At 47.4% G+C, this 26,531-nt stretch overlaps 1 protein-coding gene across 20 annotated transcripts in view; it reads left to right on the top strand.

Moving 5' to 3' along the window:
* Positions 1-26,531, top strand: part of MAP4 (microtubule associated protein 4) — a 253,956-nt gene that overhangs the window by 143,207 nt on the left and 84,218 nt on the right. For 17 of the 20 annotated variants that reach the window (XM_040355307.1, XM_040355322.1, XM_040355319.1 and 14 more), the window contains 4 exons: positions 13,136-13,270; positions 13,665-13,754; positions 16,487-18,367; positions 20,953-24,969. In XM_040355307.1, the coding sequence (XP_040211241.1) occupies positions 13,136-13,270; positions 13,665-13,754; positions 16,487-18,367; positions 20,953-24,969 (6,123 nt within the window). The remainder of the gene's footprint in view (positions 1-13,135; positions 13,271-13,664; positions 13,755-16,486; positions 18,368-20,952; positions 24,970-26,531) is intronic. The other 3 variants (XM_040355326.1, XM_040355313.1, XM_040355325.1) reach the window with 3 other exon arrangements.

A 26,531-nucleotide genomic window follows, 5' to 3' on the forward strand; every position in this document is an offset into this window, starting at 1 on the left:
CCCTCGTGTCGCTGGGTTTGATTGACAGCCAATGGCTCCTGCTGCTATCAGTCTATTCAATGAGGATCTGAGGCGGTGGCTGGAGCTGCTGGGCTCATGCTCGTCGCTGGAACGATCGGGTTCAGGTAACAACAAAAAAAGGGGGGAGGAGGGGTGCTTTGGGGGGGGGCACAGGTTTTTCACCTTAATGCATAGAATGGAATAAGATGAAAAACCTTGAGGGTTTACAACTCCTTTAGGGCCAGTTCACACCAGACGCAGTTCCGTTCAGTTCCGTGTGCGCTTTTTATGTGCAAAATGCATGCAGTGTGTTTTCCATGTATTCCAATGGCTCTAGTTCACATCATGCAGTCAGTTTCCGGTCACTTTCTGCACCGGAAACTGACTGCATGGTATGAACTAGAGCCATTTAATGCTTGGAAAACACTGTGCATGCATTTTTAGTGCAGAAAGAATGCGTACGGAACTGCGTCTGGTGTGAACTGTCACCTTTAAAAGAGGGGCCACAAAACTATGGCCCTAAATATGTTAAAAGAGAAGTCCGGGATCCCCCCCCCCCCCCCTTTCTTTATACTACTTATTTAGGTGGATGCAGCATTTGTCCCCTGCCAACACTAGCACTGTGAATGGAGTGATCAAACTTCACTGATCACTCCATTCTCAGAGCTGCCTCAGCTCTGTTGTAACACTCCCAACCCCCCGCACTCACTGGAGCGCTGGGCTGTGGAGGGGGGGCGAGAGCGGTTCACTGAAAGCCTGGTGGCGGTTCAGGCATGTGGTCAGATCCCGACCATATGGTCACGATCTTTCCAAAGACTGGACCGGCTCTGTGACAGCGGGCTTCAGCGGGTCACAGGAGGGCAGAACGAACTCCACGTCTGGGATCCACAGGAGAAGTACAGCCAAACCAGCTTTTCCCGTACTTCTCCTTGAAGGAACTTCAAATCCCATCATGTCTCTGGCAGTCGTGCCCATTAGAATCTTGCAATGCCTCATGGGACTTGTAGTCCCTCATTAGCTGGAGCACTGTAGTTTGGAGACCCCCCTACCCTCAAGTTGGCAGTCTTACAGGTAGGATCACCCGGTGAAAAGTCGATGCGATTTCTAACTAAGTTCTCTGATCACAGCGCATGCACAATAATTTTATAACCTCAGCATTTCGATAACAATACAGACAATCGTTATTAATGACAACCCAACATAAGCTTGCTTGAAAAATGCCCTTTCGTGTTGTGAGTGCTTCCTGTATGCATGCCGTCCTTTCCACAACTTCCTGGACTCCCAGCATAATTTCCAGCTCCTCATCTGCTCATTTCTTTGGTTTACGTTCGATTTTCTAAGGACTGCATTTACAGTGGTACCTTTTGCTACCTGCAAGTAGCGATTTCTATACGTTCTCTTCCTCCTGAAACTCTCAGCATGTCTGTTTCAGAAGACAGACGCTGTGAAATGACAGCAAAGAGTTCATTGATTAAAACTGGAGAGTGCAAAATGTGGTGCAACTCTGCATAGAAACCAATCGGCTTCCAGGTTTTGTTAAAGTGATATTACAGGTTGTGCACGTTCGTTTTGCACAGGGCTGACCCGATGATCCTGCTGTTCTGGGGTCCCACAGTGGCACTCGCGGCTCCTCCCCACATTAGATAACACCCTCTGGGAAGCTCTCTCCTGGGGGGGGGGTTTACCTCGAGGGCACGCTTCTGAGTCAGACGCCAAGTGTATGACTCGGCCCCGCCCCACGTCGCCAGCGTCATTGGAATTGATTAACAGCAGCGGGAGCCAATTGCTGCGCTGCTATCAATCCAATGAAGAGCCGATACTCTGTGGAGAGAGCGACGCGCCCACCAAAATTCGGGGCTCAGGTAAGTTAAAAGGGGGGGGGGCATTAAGGTGAAAAAACACGTACTGTATATTCTCAAGCACTTTTTTTTTTTTGCTGAAAATGCCCCCCTCCGCTTATACTAGAGTCTGTGTCCATCTGCATACCTGGCTCAGCCCGTTTAATACTCAGATGGCAGCCAGTGTAAAAAAGCGATGGAATAAAGGATACTGCGCTTATTCTAAGTGGCCTATAGAGAATAAAAATCCGCAACTAAAATGTTCTACAACATCAAACAAAATATACAAAGAGAAAAGTTGTGCTAATGTGCGTATAAATAGATGCACTGAAACCAGCGCAAATAATACAAAGAAATTTAAATAAGTGATAAACAGTGATTAAACCGTGAGTATCAATAAAATGTTAAATCTTGTGAACAGTTATATATTAACCATGGTCCACCATAAAGTCCAAAAAACATGAAGCTGATGGTCACATTAAAGTATAAATATTGCCCAATTTCCTGGAAAGAGTGATGATAGACGCACCTCCACCTCAGTCACACACTGACTCTTACCGGAACTCTATGATCTCTTAATTACTGGAGATCATAGACAGCATATAATGATATCCTTGAAGCGTGTCTCCAGAGAGGGTCAGTCACAGTATTGAATTGCCTCAAAACAGTGTACCAATGCGGGAGAAGGATAAAAGAAGGAACTCGCATAGCGTAAAATCCTCGAGATTTTTTTAAGATAAAAAGATGTACACTTACATCAAGCTGTAGATTTAAAAGCATCAAAAACACAAGCCGGCCGGCTCCTCGAACATGCATCCCGTATCTTCCGGGTCTGATCACTTGAGGGAGGCGACGTTCTGACGTCACCGGGTCAAGTGATCAGACCCAGAAGATACGGGCTGCATGTTCGAGGAGCCGGCCGGCTTGTGTTTTTGATGCTTTTAAATCTACAGCTTGATGTAATTATACATCTTTTTATCTTCTAATAAATCCTCAAGGATTTTACGCTATGCGTTTTGAGGCAATTCAATACTGTGACTGACCCTCTCTGGAGACACGCTTCAAGGATATCATCATTCGATGCTGTCTATGATCTCCTGTGATTAAGAGATCATAGAGTTCCGGTAAGAGTCAGTGTGCGACTGAGGTGGAGGTGCTTCTATCATCACTCTTTCCAGGAAATTGGAATATTTATACTTTAATGTGACCATCAGCTTCATGATTTTTGGACTTTATGGTGGACCATGATTAAATATACAACGGTTAACAAGATTTAACATTTTATAGATGCTCACGGTTTAATCGCCATTTGTCAATTATTTAAATTTCTTTGTATTTGCGCTGGTTTCAGTGCATCTATTTATACGCACATTAGTGTAAAAAAGCAGCACCTTCTCCTCCGTGATGGGGAACACTCCGTTTCCCAGCAGTGAGTCAGTGTTCAGCCGATCACGGACATCCTCTCTAAACCCTTTGGACGAGGATGAGAGAATGTCCGTGATAGGCTGAACACTTACTGACTGCTGGGAAACGGAGTGTTCCGCATATCACAGATGAGGAGGCGGCACGGCTTTTGTACACTGGATGGCCGCCGTCTGACTGCATGACACGGGCTGATTGGGTATGCAGATGGGCGCAGTGAGGCTTGCGATGTGCATTGTTGACCCTCTTATCCACTTGCAGTAGCTGCTGCTGCATTTCCTACCCTAGGCTTATACTCGAGTCAATACGTGTTTTCCCATTTTTTTGTGGTAAAATTAGGTGCCTCAGCTTGCATTCGGGTCGGCTCATACTCTAGTGTATATACGGTAGGTTTACAACCCCTTTAATCTGAAGAAGCTGACTGGCTACCATGCAGAGCTGCACCAGATTTTGCGCTCTCCAGATTTAGTAAATCGACCCCATAGTGACCGCGTGTCTCAGAATTCAGGGAAGTAAATGTGTGGGGTTTTTTGTTATAATAAAGATTTATATTGTGCCAACAATTTGCGCAGCGCTTTATGAAATGAAGGCAGACCGTACAAGAGGAATTGGAGAGCCCTGCTCATTGGAGCTTACAATCTCTAAGAGGGAGGGTCAAGTGATGCAAAAGGTAATAACTGTGGGAGATGAGCTGGTTGAGAAGGTAAAACGGTATATTCGTTAGGAGCAGGATAGGCTTCTTTTAAAGAGAAGGGTTTTCAGGGATCATCTAAAGATGGGTAAGTTAGGAAATAGTCAGACAGATTGGTGTATGTAGTTTTTAAGGATGGGAGAAGTCCTGGAGGTGACAAGGGAGCTAGAGAGCCGGAGATCTTGGAAGGATACGGTGGTTGTGAAGGGAACTTCCCGATGACTTTGTGGTTAAAAGGCGTAGGCTAGAAATCAAATGCGATGCGGAAATTAATATGATTTTACACTTTGACCATACAGTAGATGAAATTTTAATACGCAATTGTACCAGACATTGTCATTTTATTCATAGGCCATGGCTTGTATACCACTACCATCTGGTGACTGGACCACTAGCAAAATATTTTTGTGTTTGCCATCCCTAGTGCACCCTCCTAAAACCCTGCCCACTTTGCGAGGCAATGTTTTGCTGGTATTCCATGGACCTATTCTACTGGAGACATGTTTTTTTTTTTTTTTTTCATTTTTTAGATAATTACATCAAGATCTGACTGCTTATTGCCAATGGCTGGCTGCCTAGTAGTTTCCGGAACGATGATCTTCAGTGGTGTTCCTCTTTAGTCAAAGCTGCAGAGTTTGTTTTTTTTTACCCACAGGAGCCCGATACCTGCATAGGCAGTTTTTGGTGAAGGTGAACGAACGCCTTTAACCTATGTAAATGTCTGCCATTGTTGGCACTCCTGTACGTGCAATATGGCTTGCCCCAACCTCTGGAACTGTCACTTTCTGGACTGCTTGGCTTGTATATTGCGGGGAATTAAAATAATTTCATATGCAAAGTGCTATTATAGGTATTACCCCATATAGTTACCAAATACATTATTTTTTTCCTCTAGTGGTCTAGAGTGATCTCTGGAAGCCTCAACTGAGGTTGGGTGGATAGGCTGAAGCCTCAACTGAGGTTGGGTGGATAGGCTGAAGCCTCAACTGAGGTTGGGTGGATAGGCTGAAGCCTCAACTGAGGTTGGGTGGATAGGCTGAAGCCTCAACTGAGGTTGGGTGGATAGGCTGAAGCCTCAACTGAGGTTGGGTGGATAGGCTGAAGCGTGAGCCGAGGATGGTCGGATAGGCTGAAGCGTGAGTCGAAGTTGGGTGGATAGGCTGAAGCCTCAACTGAGGTTGGGTGGATAGGGTAAAGCGTGAGCCGAGGTTGGGTGGATAGGCTGAAGCGTGAGCCGAGGTTGGTTGGATAGGGTAAAGCGTGAGCCGAGGTTGGTTGGATAGGCTGAAGCGTGAGCCGAGGTTGGTTGGATAGGCTGAAGCGTGAGCCGAGGTTGGTTGGATAGGCTGAAGCGTGAGCCGAGGTTGGTTGGATAGGCTGAAGCGTGAGCCGAGGTTGGCTGGATAGGCTGAAGCGTGAGCCGAGGTTGGTTGGATAGGCTGAAGCGTGAGCCGAGGTTGGTTGGATAGGCTGAAGCGTGAGCCGAGGTTGGTTGGATAGGGTGAAGCGTGAGCCGAAGTTGGGTGGATAGGCTGAAGCCTCAACTGAGGTTGGGTGGATAGGCTGAAGCGTGAGCCGAGGTTGGTTGGATAGGGTGAAGCGTGAGCCGAAGTTGGGTGGATAGGCTGAAGCCTCAACTGAGGTTGGGTGGATAGGCTGAAGCGTGAGCCGAGGTTGGGTGGATAGGCTGAAGCGTGAGCCGAGGTTGGGTGGATAGGCTGAAGCGTGAGCCGAGGTTGGGTGGATAGGCTGAAGCGTGAGCCGAGGTTGGGTGGATAGGCTGAAGCGTGAGCCGAGGATGGTCGGATAGGCTGAAGCGTGAGTCGAAGTTGGGTGAATAGGCTGAAGCGTGAGCCGAGGTTGGTTGGATAGGGTAAAGCGTGAGCCGAGGTTGGGTGGATAGGCTGAAGCGTGAGCCGAACTGTCACTTTCTGGACTGCTTGGCTTGTATATTGCGGGGAATTAAAATAATTTCATATGCAAAGTGCTATTATAGGTATTACCCCATATAGTTACCAAATACATTATTTTTTTCCTCTAGTGGTCTAGAGTGATCTCTGGAAGCCTCAACTGAGGTTGGGTGGATAGGCTGAAGCCTCAACTGAGGTTGGGTGGATAGGCTGAAGCCTCAACTGAGGTTGGGTGGATAGGCTGAAGCCTCAACTGAGGTTGGGTGGATAGGCTGAAGCCTCAACTGAGGTTGGGTGGATAGGCTGAAGCGTGAGCCGAGGTTGGGTGGATAGGCTGAAGCGTGAGCCGAGGTTGGTTGGATAGGGTGAAGCGTGAGCCGAAGTTGGGTGGATAGGCTGAAGCCTCAACTGAGGTTGGGTGGATAGGCTGAAGCGTGAGCCGAGGTTGGTTGGATAGGGTGAAGCGTGAGCCGAAGTTGGGTGGATAGGCTGAAGCCTCAACTGAGGTTGGGTGGATAGGCTGAAGCGTGAGCCGAGGTTGGTTGGATAGGGTGAAGCGTGAGCCGAAGTTGGGTGGATAGGCTGAAGCGTGAGCCGAGGTTGGTTGGATAGGGTAAAGCGTGAGCCGAGGTTGGGTGGATAGGCTGAAGCGTGAGCCGAACTGTCACTTTCTGGACTGCTTGGCTTGTATATTGCGGGGAATTAAAATAATTTCATATGCAAAGTGCTATTATAGGTATTACCCCATATAGTTACCAAATACATTATTTTTTTCCTCTAGTGGTCTAGAGTGATCTCTGGAAGCCTCAACTGAGGTTGGGTGGATAGGCTGAAGCCTCAACTGAGGTTGGGTGGATAGGCTGAAGCCTCAACTGAGGTTGGGTGGATAGGCTGAAGCCTCAACTGAGGTTGGGTGGATAGGCTGAAGCCTCAACTGAGGTTGGGTGGATAGGCTGAAGCCTCAACTGAGGTTGGGTGGATAGGCTGAAGCGTGAGCCGAGGTTGGGTGGATAGGCTGAAGCGTGAGCCGAGGTTGGGTGGATAGGCTGAAGCGTGAGCCGAGGTTGGTTGGATAGGATGAAGCGTGAGCCGAAGTTGGGTGGATAGGCTGAAGCCTCAACTGAGGTTGGGTGGATAGGCTGAAGCGTGAGCCGAGGTTGGGTGGATAGGCTGAAGCGTGAGCCGAGGTTGGTTGGATAGGGTGAAGCGTGAGCCGAAGTTGGGTGGATAGGCTGAAGCCTCAGCCGAGGTTGGTTGGATAGGGTGAAGCGTGAGCCGAAGTTGGGTGGATAGGCTGAAGCCTCAACTGAGGTTGGGTGGATAGGCTGAAGCGTGAGCCGAGGTTGGTTGGATAGGGTGAAGCGTGAGCCGAAGTTGGGTGGATAGGCTGAAGCCTCAACTGAGGTTGGGTGGATAGGGTGAAGCGTGAGCCGAGGTTGGTTGGATAGGGTGAAGCGTGAGCCGAGGTTGGTTGGATAGGGTGAAGCGTGAGCCGAGGTTGGTTGGATAGGGTGAAGCCTGAGCCGAGGTTGGTTGGATAGGGTGAGAAGCCTGAGCCGAGGTTGGTTGGATAGGGTGAAGCGTGAGCCGAGGTTGGTTGGATAGGGTGAAGCGTGAGCCGAGGTTGGTTGGATAGGGTGAAGCCTGAGCCGAGGTTGGTTGGATAGGGTGAAGCGTGAGCCGAGGTTGGGTTGATATGATGAAGGTATTTTGATCTCTCGGAGTGGCTGACATTGCAGAGGGAAGCCGTCACTTGTGACATAGTGATAGTTCCTCTCCTGCCTGTCATGTGCAGTCTCTGAGCTCGCTCTGCAGCTGTCCTCCAGTCTCATTCACATTTAATCAAGTGCTCGCCTGTCGTGTGCGCGGAGCCCTCGGGACTGCTGAAGACGCTATGGTTTTTTTTTTTTTTTACATTCCCCAGAACCGGCTGCCCTCCTGCTCCATGATGTTTAGCTGAGGTGACTGAAGATGAGTTTCGCTGACTCACGGAGCTGAGACTCCACTTTTCTCTTCTTTATTGGTGTTCAGCAATCTTCAAACTTTTCTGAAACTCAAGACTTTTCTCTCTGAAGAAGCCACTGCCTGAGCTGTGAGATTCCCGTCTGGTGAGCTTGAGTGTCTTCCTCCGCAGGACGCCACGCTAAAATGCCCGTGCTTCGTTTTTAAGCAGTTCTTGGGAACGCTCTTCGGCCAGTTCAGGATTTTGCCCATCTGTTCTGTTAAGTGATTGTATCTCTTTTTAGTCCTTTTAAAGCAGAAAGAGCCTCAGGTCCATGTGCGCTGATACTCCATAGAGAGATGTAATTTCCTACGGCACTAATTGTAGCCTGATGAAGGGTATATCCTTTATCGGAAATATGAACTGTTGCTGCACATGGGGGAGGGGATCATGTACAGAAGCCAGCTGTTACCATCTGTTAAAGGACCACTGAAGCGAAAAATATATCTTTTAGTTCTCTTATCTTTATGGGGTTAATTCCTGTAATTTGTACCCAGTATCATATACTTAATATATGATTTTTATTGTTTTATTTATAATTTAAGTGCATTTAGAGGTGCATCTCGAAAAATTTGAGTATCATCAAACCGTTAATTTATTTCAGTAATTCAAAAAGTGAAGCTCTTAGATTTTTATATAGATGCGTTGTATACAAAGAGAAATGCTTGAAAAATATATCATTCTTTTCATTTTGATTATGGCTTACAGCTAGTGACAACCCAACATTGAATATCTTAAGATTAGAATTTTACGTAAGGCCAATTTTATTTTTTGAATACAGAAATGTTGGCTTGGTTAAAAGTCTGTCCATGTACAGTGTATGTACACGGACAATTCTTGGTCGGGACTCCTTTTACATGAATTACGGCAGTAATGTGGCATGGAGGTGATCAGCATGTGGCACTGCTGAGGTGTTATGGAAGTCCAGGTTGCTTTGATGGCGGCCTTCAGCTCTTCTGCATTGTTGGGTCTGGTGTGTCATCTTCCTCTTGACAATTCCCCACAGATTCTCTATGGGGTTCAGGTCAGGCGAGTTTGCTGGCCGATCAAGCATAGTGATACCATGATCATGTGACCAGGCAGTTCTGGCAATGTGGGCAGGTGCCAATCCTGCTGGAAATCTGCATCTACATAAAGCTGGTAAGCAGGGGGAAGCATGTAGAGCTCTAGAGTTTCCTTCTAGAGGGTGACACTGACTTTGGACTTCAGAAAACGCAGTGGACCAGCACCAGCAGATGGACATGACTCCCCAAATCATCACTGGCTGTGGAAACTTCACACTGGACCTCAAACAACTTGGATTCTGTGCCTCACCACTCCTCCTCCAGACTCTGGGACTTTGATTTCCAAGTGAAATGCAAAATTTACTTTCATTTCAAAAGAGGACTTTGGTCCAGTCCTTTTCTCCTTGGCCCAGATAAGATGCTTCTGTTGTCTCTGGCTCAGGAGTGGCCTGACACAAGGGATGTGACAGTTGTAGCCCATGTCCTGGATTTGTCTGTGTGGTGGCTCTTGAAGCGCCAACACCAGCCGTAGTCCACTGCTTGTGACTTCCCCCAAGTTTTTGAATGGCCTTTGCGTCACAATCCTCTCAAGGCTGCAGTTTTCCTTGTTGCTTGTGCACTTTTTTTTTTTTTTTTTCTTCCTCTCAGCCTCCCAGTAATATGCTTGGATACAGCACTCTGTGAACAGCTTCTTCTTTAGGAGTGACCTTTTGTGACTTGCCCTCCTTGTGGAGGGCGTCCATGACCTGTCTTTTGCACAACGGTTAAAGTGGAAGTAAATCCCCCTATCGTTTTCATCCAAGGAAGCTGCCATCTTTGCCTCTGTTTAATCTACAACTGCCATGATGCTGCACATGTGATAAGCTATGACCCCAGCCATTGGATTGTTTGACAGTTTGTTTGAGAGCACAACCAATGGGAGGGTTACATTTTCGGCACGTGCCGTAAAGGTAACCATTTTTTATGTATGGGTTTACTTCCGCTTTAAGTCGGCAGTCTTCCACGTGATTGGTGTATAACCTACTGAACCCGACCAAGAGACCATTTAACCACTTAAGCCCCTGGACCATTATGCAGGTAAAGGACCCGGCCCCTTTTTGCGATACGGCACTGCGTCGCTCTAACTGACAATTGCGCGGTCGTGCGACGTGGCTCCCAAACAAAATTGATGTCCTTTTTTTTTTTTCAACAAATGGAGCTTTCTTTTAATGGTATTTGATCACCTCTGCGGTTTATTTTTTACGCTATGAACAAAAATGGAGCAACAATTTAAAAAAAGCAATATTTTTTACTTTTTGCTACAAAAAATTATATCCTATCTCATATATATATATATATATATATATATATATATATATATCTCTATCTATCTATCTATCTCTCTATCTCTCTATCTCTCTATCTCTCTATCTATCTATCTCTCTCTCTCTCTCTCTCTATCTATCTATCTATCTATCTATCTATCTATCTATCTCTCTATCTATCTATCCTAAGTTTAGGCCGATACGTATTCTTCTACATATTTTTGGTAAAATCACAATAAGCGTTTAATTTGTTTGCGCAAGAGTTATAGCGTCTACAAAATAGGGGATAGTTTTATGGCATTTTATTAAAAAAAAAAAATTTATAGTCACGGTGGCCATCAGCGATTTTTTTTTTTTTTTTTTTTTTTTTATATTATTATTGTGACTGACATTATGGCGGACGCTTTTGACACTATTTTGGGGCCATTGTCATTTTATACCGCGATCAGTGCTATAAAAATGCACTGATTACTGTGAAAATTACACTGGCAGTGAAGGGGGTTAACCTGTAGGGGGCGCTGAAGGGGTTAAGTGTTTCCTAGGTAGTGCTTACTACTGTGTGGGGGTGTGGCTTTGCATGTGATGTCACTGATCGTCGTTCCCGATGACAGGGAACAGACTATCGGTGGCAGTCACACTAGGAAGAACGGGGAAAGGTTTGTTTACACTTGCCTCTCCCCGTTCTTCAGCTCTGTGACCCGATCGGGGGCGCAGTCACGAAGCACAGGACCGGGTCACGAGCGCGCCACCAACGGGGCGCTCGCAACCCAGAAAATTTGAATATGTGAAAAAGTTTAATATTGTAGATTTGTTGTGGCACATTCTAATCGGCTAACGCAAAACACCTGTAAAAGGTTTCCTGACCCTTTAACCACTCAAGGACCCCTTGACGCTGATACGTCGGCAGAAGGGCACGGCTGGGCACAGGTACGTCTCCTTTAGGAGCCTAGCCGTGCCCTTCTGCCGACGTATATCGGCGTGAAGGGGTCCTTGAGTGGTTAAAGGGTCAGGAAACCTTTTACAGGTGATTTGCGTTAATTAGCCGAATAGAATGTCAAACTTTCACAAATTATTCTAGTTTTCGGAGATGCAGAATTTGGGGTTTTCGCTCGCTGTAAGGAGTGCTTGAAATGTATCGCTCTGTGTGTAATGAATCTCTATATAACGCGTTTCGCTTTTTGATTTGAATTACTGAAATAAAGGAACTTTTTGATATTCAATTTTTTTTTTGAGATGCTCCTTTTTATATTTGTATCAACATTTGCTGGACAGCTTGGCCTGCTACTAAAATGAACCGTGAGGCTTCGTTCCCATAGGCACAGTAAAAACCAGGGCGATTTCGCTGCGACCGACCACCTGTCTGAACACTAACCTACTGCTGTACACGTGCTTCACGACCGCGCCAAGACTTAAACAGCATGGCTCTTTTGGCAGGGTGCCGCCGACCACGACTAATGCAGTTCTATGGGGTGCTGCGCTGCAACAGCATGATTGCGGGCGCAGAAGTGTGGCCATTTATAGGGTTAGACCAGACAGCGAGGAGGTGACATGTCAGCACCTCCACCCTGCACACTGAAGATTTACATTTTTTTTATCTTCATGCAGAAGACTGGACCTTCTGCCTTTACAACCACGTTAAAGTTTATTTCCACTTTACCAAATTGGGACCGCTCAATTTTTTATATTTGTTCCATGCCTCCATTAGCATATCATAAGTAAAAAAAAAAAAAAGATTTAAAAATCGCAGCGTCCCCCTCCTTTTTTTTAAGATGCTTTATTCTGGACCCTCAAGCAAGGAACAGTCCCTAGGTAGTTTTCTTTAAAGGAGATTGGGCAGCTGTGTTTGCAATAATTAACCCTTTCTGTACTGTACTGGCAGATCTTTATCTAAACTGAACAAGGTCTGCTTTTAAAAAAAAGGTTAAAGGTGTAGAGGCTGGGGTTATTGCATTGTATGCTAATGAGGGCAGACTTGGGACAGGCTCAACCCATCGTTGCTACAAAAAATGGCAGTCAGCCATGACGACTCCTCCTGGGAAACCTCTAAAACAGCTGTCCCCAACCTTTCGGGCACCAGGTGCTGGCCTCTAGGAAGACTACTCCTACATGGACTAGGGGGGTCGGGTTGTGCGTCCCAGTTGTTGGCTGCTCTCCAATATGGCCTACATAGCTCCATAAGAGTCTATGTAGTCATGCCAACCTTCCTTCCTCATCACTGGCCCAACCATACCCTACTGATTTCAAGGCAGAGGAACGCCAAGCTTCTGAACGGATTGGCTGCTGTAGATCAACTGATCAATCCTGGCACAGGGGATTCTGGGACCGGGAGTCAGGCGCATGGCTAGTTTCAGCCTTTCTTCAGGTTCTACGATTTCCAGCAGCCGCAGAGCGGATGAGAACAATGAGCCAGTGGGCCCTCTTCCTGGTATGGCAGCGACTCTTCCCCACCCTCTGTGTGGGGATACAGAATGTGTAGCGGGTGATAGATGGTATAGGGCCTGCCCCAAACCCCCCAGCTGCGGACCAGTGTGGGTCCGAGGCCTGTTAAGGGGTGTGTGTGTGTGTGGGGGGGGGGGGGGGAGGTGACACCTCTAAATCTAAAATGTAAAACCTTCTTTTTTTCTGGGTGCCGCTATATTGGATGTGATATCAGCAGACTCTGAGATAGTAATTCCCCTTCCTTCATCTAGCGCAAGCTTGCATAAAAGGGAAGAAGACATTTCACATTCTGAGAAGAGGGCTGTGACATGCCAAGAATGGGCTATGCTAGAAAATGGACTCTTCTTGGCGTTATTTTCTAGCCAGTTCAAAAGCACATTGCAAGTGAATAAAATCATTTATGGAAAATAAAAACGCGCTGCACGTGCCCCCCCCCCTTTTTTTTTAAATGATCATTTGCTTTCATATGCAGTTTTTAACTTAAAGACCGGGTCGCTTTAAGAATTGCCTACCTTCCTGTTGCAGAACTTGAAGAGCTGCATACTTTGCAGTCTGAGGATTCGCGGTTTGTAGCTGAGGTCGCGGATGCTCCGGCGGTCCCGGAGAGCCAGCTTCTACCTGGATTGGCTGAACAGCAGCGGCGGCATCAGCAGGAGTCTGGTACGAGCAATGTCCGCTGTAATTGTATGTTTGTATGAATTGTGAAGGCCTTGCGTGCTTGCTATACGAATTATGGAAGCCTTGCATGCTTGAGATACGAATTATGGAGGTCCTGCATGCTTGAGATACGAATAATGGAGGTCCTGCATGCTTGAGATACAAATAATGGAGGTCCTGCATGCTTGAGATACAAATAATGGAGGTCCTGCATGCTTGAGATACAAATAATGGAGGTCCTGCATGCTTGAGATACAAATTATGGAGGCCCTACATGCATAGAACTTTATTTTTCACCGAGACAAAACCGAATTCTCGCCGTTCGGTTTCTATGGGTGTTGTGGGTGTAGTTTCTAGACATTTTCATACATGAGCCATAAATGGTGTTTTTTCGCAGACGCTTTAGAGTTGGAAGAGTCTGAGTCATATGAGGCTCCGGGGTACCGCTCTGTAGAGGCACAGAATCATGTTCCCCAGCAACCTCAAGGTGAGTGGGGGTTTCTTATGGAGATAATCTACAGACTCGTCCTATAAGCACTGCACACGGAGTATGAACAGTAGTGCAATGTGTGGGGACAGCCTGCACGCGGCTTTCTTCCTCTACCGAGTTTGTTTTGCACTTTTGGCTGCTTCTATTGCGTGTGGCTCAAGCAAGTCGATGAATTCTGTAGAGGAAGTGATGCTTCAAACTAATACATTTTTAGGCTTCATTCACACCTGTGACTGGGGCAATTTAGTCATCCGATGCGTGAGACCCGGCAGCGGTTCCTGGCAATTGGCTGCGGGAGGGAACCCTATTGAAAGCAATAGGTGGCTAAGCACTCCCACAGCTATTGGCTCTTTCACTTCTCATTGGCTTAGACGGCAGCAGGAGCAATTGGCTCCCGCTGCTGTCAACCCATACCTGTGAGGAGGGACGCAGGGGCAGGGCCGAGCCATTCTGTGTATTTTGTGGATGCACACTCTGGAGCGTGTACTCATGAGTGTCTCCAAAGCAAGTGGTTTGCTGTGGGGGCACTCGGCTGGGGGGGGGCCTGGGGTGGGGTAGGTGGGAGACCAGGAGAGCCAGCAGAGCACCCCAGAAGAAGATTGATGCTGCTCTGTACAAAAGCATTACACAGATTAGGTAAGTTTCACATGTTTGTTAAAAGGGAGCCCTTAAGGCCCGTACACACGATACGGAAATCTATTTTCGGATCGGTAATACGGTGCTTTCGACTGCCGATTCAGATTTTTTCGACCGACAAAATCTGGATGTGCAGACTATAACATTTTTGTCGTAGGGGAACCCCACGTCCGATTTTTCGTTTTTAATTGGTACGGTTTTCGTCTGAAAAAAAAAATCTTAAGAGCAAGTCTACGCATGCTCAAAGGAAAGAACACATACAAATCTTTTCAACACCTTGCGTCGCTTCTGAACTTGTATTCTGTCTTACGAGAATTTTCGTATGGTGAGTAACCTCTTCACTTTTTCGACAGGAGACTAACATGCAACAAAAGACTAAAGCCTCGTACACACAATCCAACTTTATATCCAGAATTGTCTGATGGACGTGTTGTGCCAGATAATCAGACCGTGTGTATGCTCCATCAGACAATTGGCTGAATTGGCGACAACAAATGTTGGCTGTTCATGCTCACCAACTGTCTGGTGTTGTGGCGATAAGGCTGTACGCAGAGCGCACACCATATCTCCTGCGCTAATGAGCACACATTTCGTTAAATGATATAATGCATCTTACCTAGCACTCTATTTTCCGTATATCCCCAAGTAAACAAACCTCACCACCGCTCACGTCTCGGCTCCATCAGCATGACAAACCAGAAGTGATGGCTCCAGCAGCCAATCGCTTCCTCCATGGGAAGTAACATTACAGGATATGACCCAACAGGATGAGTTAATTCAAACAACCAATGAATAATGGCTAAAGGGGTCTTATGGGCGTGTCTGAACAGAGACTGGGTGCATGGAAGCTAAACAAAAGGATCCGCATGGCTTTCAAACATGGACTCCGTCTCTGACCATAACAACCCAAAGACTCCCGTATTTCCGCTGATAGGAATCCTTATGGTGCTTTGTTCCAGAGAGCAACGCATACCCGGATTATACTACCGATCCTTGTGGATGGCAGGCTATCTGCAGGTGTACACTACGAATTTCGACATGTGCTGATCACACAGTAGAGACTAGAGCGTACATCTGCCTATAACCGATAATGTTCTTGCAGAGCCAACATATCCCCTCAGACGATCGTCTGTGCAATGCACAGGGGCCCTTTCGCTGGCGGACATACCCCCACTCTGAAAACACCTCTCTCCAATCCCAGGAAGTTTTCCACTACCAGACTGGACTCAACCAGCGTCAGTCTGCCCCAGTCAGCTCTTTAGAGCGGGCTGCGGGAGTACGAACACTGGGCGACACTATGACAATACATATTAATTACATCGTCATACAATTTCCACAAAACTGGCAATAAATTTGTTGGGTCAGTTTAGCAGATTGTGTGTACACAAATCCGTCCAACTAAAATCCAAAGTACAAACACGCATGCTCCGAACCAATGCTCAACACCAGACAATCATAACAGAAGTTGCCCAAAGGGGTGGCGGTAAAGACCTGAAAAAACACGTGGTTTGGTGAATGTTGGCTGAAAATGTTGGGCCGTGTGAATGCAGAACAAGTTCACGGCCAACGCCCTTCGGAGCAAAATCCACAGAAAAGTCCGATCATGTGTACGAGGCTTTAGAAACACCTAAAGCAAAGTTTGTGTGTGTTTCTTGGCCATTATACTCCACTGACACCCCCTCCTTCCCATTCCCCCTCCCCAATGATACTATAGACAATGTATTGGTCAGGAAATCAAACTCCACACATAGTATGAGGCCAAGCAATGGGATTTGGGTATTGGATCACCATGCTGCCTGGCACACGTTTTCCTTTTGGATGCTTCGCTAGGATTGCACTCAGATTGCCTTAGAATCTGCATTATCTGCTGGTGTGTTGCTGGGCTGGTATAGATGGAGGCATGTCCAGCAGTGTGCGCAAAGATGAGGAGACACTTATGCACTTAAATGTTAGTTTCTTTCAACAACACTTGTATTTTGTACAACTTGCCACCTAGAATCCCTCTGTGTGGCTTAAGCTCGCTTTTTATCATTGTTCTTGCTATAGACTGCAGATAAAATATATATTATATTTTTTTCTTTTTGTGTATTTAGAGGACCTAGGCCTGGAGGTTACGGCACAAGAAGGATCTTCTAGCTCCATTGGGGGTCCTCCATCTTCTGAATGTTTTTCGCATGAAATTGAAGAAAACCTTACTGCTTCGGAAGAAACTGCTCCAGTAGAGAAAGAGCCACCTGGGGATGCTATAGAGAAAAAACAGGGGCCACCTGCTTTCCAGGCAAGCCAGGAAGCAAACCCTGCTGCTGCCGACGCCCAGGAAGAGATCCCAGCATCCCCTGCTAAATTATTTGAAGACGAGTTCCTCAACTCTCCCGCTCCTCAGATTCCGGAAGAGGCCCCTGCTGATTGGATCCAGGAATCCTCCTCTGAGTCTCCAGCTTCTTTTGTTGCTGAGACAGAGCCTCTTGCCACCCAGGCTGATGAGCCTCCCATTTCTCCCCCTGCTGCTGCTAAGTCTGAGGTAGAGCCCCCTGCCTCTGCTGCTGTCCAGGCTGGGGTAGAAGCTCCCGCCTCTCCTATTGCCCAGACCCAGTTGGAGCCTCCCGCCCTTCCGGTTGCTCACACCCAGCTGGATCCTCCCGCCTCTCCTGTAGCTCACACCCAGCTGGATCCTCCCACCTCTCCGGTTGCTCACACCCAACTGGCGCTTCCCGCCTCTCCGGTTGCTCAGACCCAGCTGGAGCCTCCCGCCTCTCCTGTAGCTCAGACCCAGCTGGAGCCTCCCGCCTCTCCTGTTGCTCAGACCCAGCTGGAGCCTCCCGCCTCTCCTGTTGCTCCGACCCAGCTGGAGCCTCCCGCCTCTCCTGTTGCTCCGACCCAGCTGGAGCCTCCCGCCTCTCCTGTTGCTCCGACCCAGCTGGAGCCTCCCGCCTCTCCTGTTGCTCCGACCCAGCTGGAGCCTCCCGCCTCTCCTGTTGCTCAGACCCAGCTGGAGCCTCCCGCCTCTCCTGTTGCTCAGACCCAGCTGGAGCCTCCCGCCTCTCCTGTTGCTCAGACCCAGCTGGAGCCTCCCGCCTCTCCTGTTGCTCAGACCCAGCTGGAGCCTCCCGCCTCTCCTGTTGCTCAGACCCAGCTGGAGCCTCCCGCCTCTCCTGTTGCTCAGACCCAGCTGGAGCCTCCCGCCTCTCCTGTTGCTCAGACCCAGCTGGAGCCTCCCGCCTCTCCTGTTGCTCAGACCCAGCTGGAGCCTCCCGCTTCTCCCTTTGCCCAGACCCAGCTGGAGCCTCCCGCTTCTCCTGTTGCTCAGACCCAGCTGGAGCCTCCCGCTTCTCCTGTTGCCCAGACCCAGCTGGAGCCTCCCGCTTCTCCCTTTGCCCAGACCCAGCTGGAGCCTCCCGCTTCTCCTGTTGCTCAGACCCAGCTGGAGCCTCCCGCTTCTCCCTTTGCCCAGACCCAGCTGGAGCCTCCCGCTTCTCCTGTTGCTCAAACCAAGCTAGAGCCTCCCGCTTCTCCTTTTGCCCAGACCCAGCTGGAGCCTCCCGCTTCTCCTTTTGCCCAGACCCAGCTGGAGCCTCCCGCTTCTCCTTTTGCCCAGACCCAGCTGGAGCCTCCCGCTTCTCCTTTTGCCCAGACCCAGCTGGAGCCTCCCGCTTCTCCTTTTGCCCAGACCCAGCTGGAGCCTCCCTCTTCTCCCTTTTCCCAGACCCAGCTGGAGCCTCCCTCTTCTCCCTTTTCCCAGACCCAGCTAGAGCCTCCCGCTTCTCCTGTAGCTCAAACCAAGCTAGAGCCTCCCGCTTCTGTTGCGCAGACTCATTTGGAGCCTTCCGCCTCTCCTCAGGCAGAGATTCCTGTTTCCTCCAAGCCAGACGTCTCTGAGATCCCATCATCTCCCAAGACTCTTCAGCAGACAGAAGAAGTTTTGATTGTCGCAGGAAAGGATGAACCTCAACCGCCTGAACAGCCCCCCGAGCCAGGTAAGACTTTCTTTTATTCATGCTACCACTTTATAATAATAATAATAAATAATCTGTACTTGCTAATATAGTCTGTCCATGCTTGGTTTTTAGTGGGGTCAGTGTATATATGTTTAGTGGGGTCAGTGTGTGTGTATATGCCTTGTTATCTTTTTGTGGGGTTTGTAAAAGCCTTTTCCTTCCAAGTCTGATACAACCCCCCAGAACTTTCTGTTAGTAGGTCTGCTGTTCTGTTTCCTTTTATTATTTTTCTTGACAAAAAAAAAAATGTAATTTAAGTGGCCCAAAGGGTTAAATGTCTATTGAAATCTAAACATATCGGATTTTTAGTATTTCTGGTGCTTTTTTTTTTTAAAAAAAGTTCCTTTTAAAGCTGAACTCCAGGCTTATCTCGAATTGGGGAGGCCAATACCAATAGTTTCTCAAAATAATACTACTTGCCCCAAATACAGGCTACAAGGCCTTCTCCCTTTTTATGTGTATTTCCGCTTTCGCAGTTAAATTTGAGAAACCTTCGCTGTGTTTTCTTTTACATGGGAGACCTGGGGGGGAAAAAATGTGGTGTTCTGCTTTTTTTTTTTTTGTTTGTTTGGATTAGAAGATTATACGTAGGACCCAATGGGCAGATTGTATTGCTAAAGCTGGCTATACACTAGCAGGTTTTCAAACACACAAATTCATACAAAAATTTGCAGTATGTTTGGCAGCTGCCTTTTATTCTCCTCCTGCCGATCGCTTACAGTAAATATACTGTGAGTGGCGGGTGCAAGCATTGCTCCATCATGCATGGCTTGTTTCTGGTTTTTGATTGGACACAACATGCGTTTGGCAGCAGATTTCAGCCAATGATTTTGGCTGAAACCTGCTGAACGGCTGCGTCCAATCTCTCTCACTCACACATACACAGTTCTGTTTACAAACACACACAACTCTACAATATGAAAATCTGGGAGAAAAAAACTGCTCTGGCCAACCTGCACATTTCAGATACTCTCCCATCCCGTGAATGCAGCATTGTCAGGCTGCATTCAGGTCCCACATTACCATGTTCTCTCTTCGAGAGGACCGCTGGCTCTTCTGTATTCAGCGGGCGGGCCTCTCGATGACACTTGATAGGCCTGCCGCCTCCTCTTGCTAGAAAATTACTTGGGACCCTCAATCATTTTATATAGATTCTTTTTTTTTAGCAGAGACCTTCCTTCCTCCTCACGCCTCACTCCTCCTCTCCCCTCTCCTCCCTCCTTCTCTCCCCTCTCCCTCCCTCCTTCTCTCCCCTCTCCCTCCCTCCTTCTCTCCCCTCTCCCTCCCTCCTTCTCTCCCCTCTCCCTCCCTCCTTCTCTCCCCTCTCCCTCCCTCCTTCTCTCCCCTCTCCCTCCCTCCTTCTCTCCCCTCTCCCTCCCTCCTTCTCTCCCCTCTCCCTCCCTCCTTCTCTCCCCTCTCCCTCCCTCCTTCTCCCCCCTCTCCCCCCCTCCTTCTCTCCCCTCTCCCCCCCTCCTTCTCTCCCCTCTCCCCTCCCTCCTTCTCTCCCCTCCCCCCCCCTCCTTCTCCCCCCCCTCCCCCCCTCCTTCTCTCCCCTCTCCCCCCCCTCCTTCTCTCCCCTCTCCCCCCCCTCCTTCTCTCCCCTCTCCCCCCCCCCCTTCTCTCCCCTCTCCCCCCCCTCCTTCTCTCCCCTCTCCCTCCCTCCTTCTCTCCCCTCTCCCTCCCTCCTTCTCTCCCCTCGCCTGCCTTCCTCCTTCTCTCTCCTCGCTTTGCAAGTTTTGTCCCTCCCTCTACCTGTCACCGGACAGTGAAAAGTTGAAAAATGATGTGCTTTGGATCCTTTCACACAGACGGTATGCTCTGCTGAGAGGGGCATCGCACCACTGATCAGGTGGATGACAGGACAGTTTCCGCTCCTTGTGCAGAGACAGACCTGTCAGAGCCTCTCCTCTCTAGGAAGATCAGATGAAAACGGCCCATCTGTCCATTTTATATCTGATCCAATATGCCTGACGGATAGAAAATGGGGTCACCATCCGTCTGCTTTTGGCTGAGAGGATCGGATAGCAGCGGATGTCGGCTGACATCCGCTGCTCCATAGGGTAGAATAGAGAGCAGGTCCGCCTGAAAAACTGACAGGCAGACCTGATCAGAGAGCCTATGTGACAGTGCCTAACTCTGTAAATTCTCTTTCCTCATATCAGAATGCTGCGTATTGAGCACTGTAGCACACTTTATTAGCTCTTTGTGCTGCTTCTCCTCCCACCTTAGTCTGAGCTCTGCTGTGCAGGAAGTAGATACCCGGTCAAATTCAGGTACTTTCATTTTGGAAAAAACACATTAATGCATCTGTGTTCAGTAGCACATCATTAAATTTGTATTTATATCAGCCTGGAGTTCATCTTTAAGGTTTCCTGGTTAGTCTGAAGACTCAAAATGACGTAAATGGCTGTGAATTGTTCTTCATACACCAGATTGGTTTGGTCAGATATTCTTATTGTGTTCATGGCATATGATGGTATGGAGTGTGGTATCTGATTTTGTTATGTAGAACGTGGAATTAGGCTAATGTTGGAAAACCTCACCTATCCCTGTTGTATCTGCAGCACCCTTAAAGCAAACCTCTAAAACGAGGGCACCTGGGCCAGGCAAGGGGAAGACTGCATTAATGCCCGTTTCAGATGACCTTCCCGAGCCTGGCTTTACTGACAATAACGCAAACCTTCCAGCGGAATCCTCCCATTCTTTGGCCTCTAGAACCAAAGCGTTGCATAAAAAAGCTCGAGATATCATGGAGAGTCGTCAAGAAGTGTCTAGGGAAGCCGGAGATCCTGAAGGGGTCCAGATGTCAATGAGGAGAAAGAAGAAGAAACCTAAGCAAAGAAAAAACTTTTATCCTAAAGAGTCAGAGTTTGGGGAAGAGGAGGTGCCAAAGGTTTCCCATGACTCTTTGCCTGCTGATGCTAGCCAACAAACGACACTCGTTGACCCAATTTTAACAAAGGAAGTTCCAAGTCAGCCTGTGGGTATCAAGGAAAGGGCTATTCTGCCCCTTGGTAGTCCTGTGATTGATAGAATGGCAGATGCTGCTAACCTTGAAGACAATGTGGTGACCTTGTACTCTCCTGATGATGTAAAGCCACCTTTGCAAAACAAGAACTACCCATTATTACCACCTGAGACCTCACCTGGTGACCAGGTCGATAACAGGCTTTTCAAACCACAGCCGTTTCAAACTGGAGAACACAGGAAACCTGAGACCTCGCTGGATTCTATATTTGGATTAGCTGACGCAGATGTTTCTAAATGTCCGTACTTCAATCCTGAATTTGCAGTCAGTAATCCTAGAGAACAAGCACAGAGCGGGAGAGCTTACAGCGGGGAAAAAAAATCTGGATATCGTAAAGAACGGTCGTTTTTAGAGGGCGATTACTGGACAGGGGAAAAATTGGTTACTGATTTTCCTGTTTTAGAGGCTGAAAGGCCCTTCCAGGCACCTGGCATGAAAGGGGACAAGCCAAAAAAGAGAGACAAGAGGGTGGGGGATCGTCCTGTTGCAGATGTTAAACAGTGGCAAGCGGAATATGGTGTCTTTGACTCCAAACCACGACACAAAAATTTCCCAGTAGATATTCTGTTAGATGAAGAGATTTCCTTCAGGAAAGAGCAGCCACTCCCTGCTGAAGTGCCAGGAGAGGAGAAACCATTTACTAAACAAAAGGTATCTAATCACAGACCAAAACATAAGCAAGGTCAAAGTAGCAAGAGCTCTGACCGTGCAGAACCACCTGGTACTGGTCAACATTTGGGAGATAAAAATGTAGACGGCAGTTTATTGGGTTCTGGGGCAAAAGAGGAAAAAACTAAAATAGACAAGGCGCTCCTAATGGTGGCGAGTACTCTAGATGTTGCAGACGCCCCTGACCTTGTTCATGTACCCAACTTTGACCTGGGTGACGCCAGGCAGGCCTCCCCTGTGGTGTTGGACAGCAATGTAAGCATAGTAGATAACCAAAAGACTCTTGGTGTATCTTCAGAAATAAAAAAACCTGAGCTAGCATTAATGTTGGGAACTGCAGAACCAGATGTGGGTCACTCCCCATTGGTGGTGAATACTCTAGATGTTGCAGACATCCTTAAAATTGTTCATGCACCTAACTTTGACATAGGTGATCCCATGCAGGCCTTACCTGTTGTTTTGGAGAGCACTGTAAGCATAGTAGATAACCAAAAGACTCTTGGTGTATCTTCAGAAGTCAAAGAACCTGAGCTAGCATTACCATTAGGTACTGCAGAACCAGTTGTGGGTCAGTCCCTATTGGTGGTGAATGCTCTAGATATTGCAGACACCCCTGACATTGTTCAAGGACTTAAATTTGACCTAGGTGAAGCCAAGCAGGCCTCACCTGTTCTCTTGAACACCATAAGCATAGTAGGTGGACAAGAGACTCCTGGTGCATTTTCAGAAGTCAAAGAACCTGAGCTAACTTTAACATTAAGAACTGTAGAACCAGATGTGGGTCAGTCCACTCCAGAAGATAAATGTAAAATGAAGGACATTAAAGGTCTCTTACCAGAACATAAGGGTGGTTCAGAGATTGATAATCTAGCAAACCCTGTTGTGCCAAGGGACCAGCCAGTTGCATCTAGAAAGGGCCAGAGTGATGGGAATGACAGACAAACCAAAAACAAGAGAGGCAAAGTTAAAGCTAAAACTAACAGCGCAGCTTTCCTGGCAGCTGATTTAGGTGATAAAGGGGTGGAAGATGAAAAATGTGGTTCCGATAATACAGAGCCAAGCTACAAGTCCAAAGAGCCCAACACTGTAACCACTAAAAAAGTAGAACGTGGATCTTTAAAGCGACCGCACAGTTCAGAAAAAAAGGATAGTCCTGTGTTAACTGATTCACAAGACAATGGTCTTCTTACTAATGTTGAGGTGGCACCAGTATCGGTTGTGGGCATATGTCCGGAGCTTTTGCTTTTGGATCAAGGTGCAAAGCTGAAAGAACCACCGGTTCCTCTGCTAGAAAAGGGCAGTGCCAGTCTTCTGTATATCTCGGAGGGTTCTCAAAACAAAGACTTAAAAGAACTTCAGCTAGGGTCCCAAGATTTTGATTTATTAGACCAGCTGACTAACGATATCCTAACACTAACCTCAGATGTCCCCGCATTTGAGGAAAAAGTGAAGCCCAAACAAGTTATTCCAGGAGCCCCCAAAATAGACTTGGAGTCCAGGATAGATACAGTGGTCCAGTCATTGGTTCAAGACTTGTCGAAGGCTGACACTCAAAGTGAAGTAGCTAGAGATACCAAAGAGTCTATGGTAGATCCAGTCTCCAAGTCATCCTCTATGAGTTTCTCAAAGAATGAGAGACCAACACGTGTTACTAAAGATAACAAAGAATCCAGGGTTCATTCAGGGTTAACAGTTCAAGAGTTGTCAAAGAGTGACACTCCAAGTGAAGTAGCTAGAGATCCCAAAGTGTCCATGATAGATCCAGTCTCCAAGTCCTCTCATTCTTTGAAAAAGAATAAGACTCCAACACATGTTGCCAAAGATGACGACAAATCCAGGGGTCTTTCAGGGTTAACAGTACAAGCGTTGTCAAAGGTTGTCGCTCTGACAGATGGAGATAAAGAAGGCCCAGAGGTTAGGGTAGATTCTGTCTCCCATACATCAGTTCAGGATTTGTCAAAGGATGAAGCTCTGACAAGCAAAACCGCTAAAGATGACAAAGGGCTCATGGTATGTTCAGAGCCTCAGTCGTCAGTTGAAGAGATTTTAAAGGTTGAGACTCCAACGTGTAAATTTTCTAAAGATGATAAAGAGCTCAAGTCGGCTACTGAATCTGGATTATTGCGTCAAGCCGACTCGTTAAAAAAAATAAAGGCCAGAAGTCCAGGGGCCGATAATGTACTTGAAAAGGTCCAGTCTACCAGCCAGTACGATGAGGCTGTTTGTTCAGTGGAAGCTGCTCCGGGATTTCCTGAGGGTGATCATGTTCAAGGAGAAGTTGTACAACTGCAAGCTTCACTCTTGCACGCTTCCAGTGTTGACACATTAAAGGTGGCAGAGTGTGCCACCTCTGATATTGCCGCTGAAGTGCCACTTCAAAAGCAAGCATCTAGTTATGTAGAAGAGTCCAAGCAGGTTGATTCAGGTATAACTCAGATGGAAAAAAAACAAATTGCCACCAGAAAGACCAAACTGCATGGAGACAAAGCAGAGCTGCCTCTTAAAGAACCCCAAGTCCAGGGTGTGCTGCCTCTTAAAGAACCCCAAGTCCAGGGTGCCCCACTGGCTGAGGATGCTATACAAGCAGTTCCTGTTGAAATGGCACCTCCTGCTCATAAACATTTGAATGGTGAGGCCACAGAGGCTTCCAAAACAAGACTAAAGACCGCAGTTTCTGCTCCGAAGAAGGAACCATCTTTAGAGAGAGCGCAACTAAAAAGTGCCAAGACAGAAGAGAAGGCAAAAGCACCTGAAGCTATTAAAGGGTACATGAGGCCAACAAAGTCTCGAGGTGTTGCTCCAGCACCTAGATCTTCTAGCACGGAGGTGGAAAAGCCTAGGTCATCAAAGGACACCAGAATAAACGAGCAGAGACCAGAAAAAGGTGTGTTCTTCCTAATGAGTGGAGTTATGGGCAGCCGAGCATGGCTTCATCACTGCGGTGGCATGGCGTTTTTGGCTTTTTCTGACAGTAATACTGCTTGTGTGTTGCACAATTCTAATATTATTGATCCAGTTGGCAATCCTTCACTTGAAGTAGATAAAAAAAAAAAATAATCTTGCAAAATCAGATTTTGTATATTTTTTTGTAGTCAATTTCCAAGTTTATTATTATTTTATTATATATATATTTTTTTAAATGTGTATATCTAGTTGTGTGTTCTGTTCAGGATGTCGGTAGCGCAGCTGGTTGTACAGCTACCTTCAACAAACTTCTGTTGCGCAATGGTTTAGGAAGTTGGAAACCAACTTGTGGTTTGCATGGTTTGCCTACTAATAGCTTGCTTTGGTTGACAATTTTTCTATTGATTTGCAGTGTTTACAATTCTTACCCTGCATGGGAATTTGATCTTGACCTTGGTCCTGAAGTAATCTTGGGAATTCCTTTTTAATATTCTTTTTTTAGCAGATTCTAGTAAATTGTAGTAAATTTGCGCTATATGGTCATAGGTTTGTGATTGTGAGTAACTCTCACCTACGGCCTTGTTGGGCATCCCACTGCAACCTTCATCTTCCCTTAGGCTGCATTCACACCTGAGCGTCGGTCGGGCGTTTTTTTCCGGCGTTTTGTCGCGCGTATTCATGCTTATTTGCGCGTTTGCATACAGCGTCGTCCGACGTTTTTGTACTTCGACGGTTTTTATTGTAGCCAATAAAAAAAGATCATCTTTTCATCACTTGTTGCTATGTTGGTAGATATTTTTAATCTTCTGCCTGGGTGAAAAGTTCTATTGATTAAAGCGTCGAAACGCCCGTAGCAAACGCTCGTTGTCGCGCTAGTCACTTGAATCGAGCGTTTCCATTACTTTCTATGGGAAATTGGAAATGCTCAAATACGCCCAAACCGCCCGATACGCGTGACAAAAAAGGGTCCGGAACTTGTTTGAGCTTCAGGCGTATTGGCGTGCAGATGTGAACCATCTCCATAGGGCATAATGTATTTTTTCCCCTCTAGCGTATTTGAGCGTCGCGCTTCAGGCGACAAAACGCTCAGGTGTGAATGCAGCCTTAAAGTGATTTGTTGAAGTCCCCCTTTGTTCTATATCTAAAAAAAAAAGTTATGCTTGCCTGCTCCTGTGAATTTGCACAGAGCAGCCCAGATCCTTTCTTCTCGGGTCCCCACTTCACTGTTCCTGGCCCCTACCTCTTGTCGAGTACCCCCACAGCAAGCAGCTTGCTATAAGGGCACCTGAGCCAACCTGCAGCTCTGTCTATCCATTCAGACCCTGATCTGCCGATATGGTTCCGGCTAACGAGATGGTTCCTGTAAGGACTGCGCAGGCGCAATCCTTGTCAACGGAAATCTCCGAACCTCGGCCGGCATTCAGGGCGACGTGGAATTTGAGAAAAGTGGCCTGTCGGCCTCGCGTCCTCCTGGCTCTTTTTTTAACATCCTCCAATCCACGGGGATGTTAAGGAATGCGCCTGGATGCTGGCCGAGGTTCG

Source organism: Rana temporaria, chromosome 5 (genome assembly GCF_905171775.1).
Source record: "Rana temporaria chromosome 5, aRanTem1.1, whole genome shotgun sequence".
NCBI classification, from domain to species: Eukaryota; Metazoa; Chordata; class Amphibia; order Anura; family Ranidae; genus Rana; species Rana temporaria.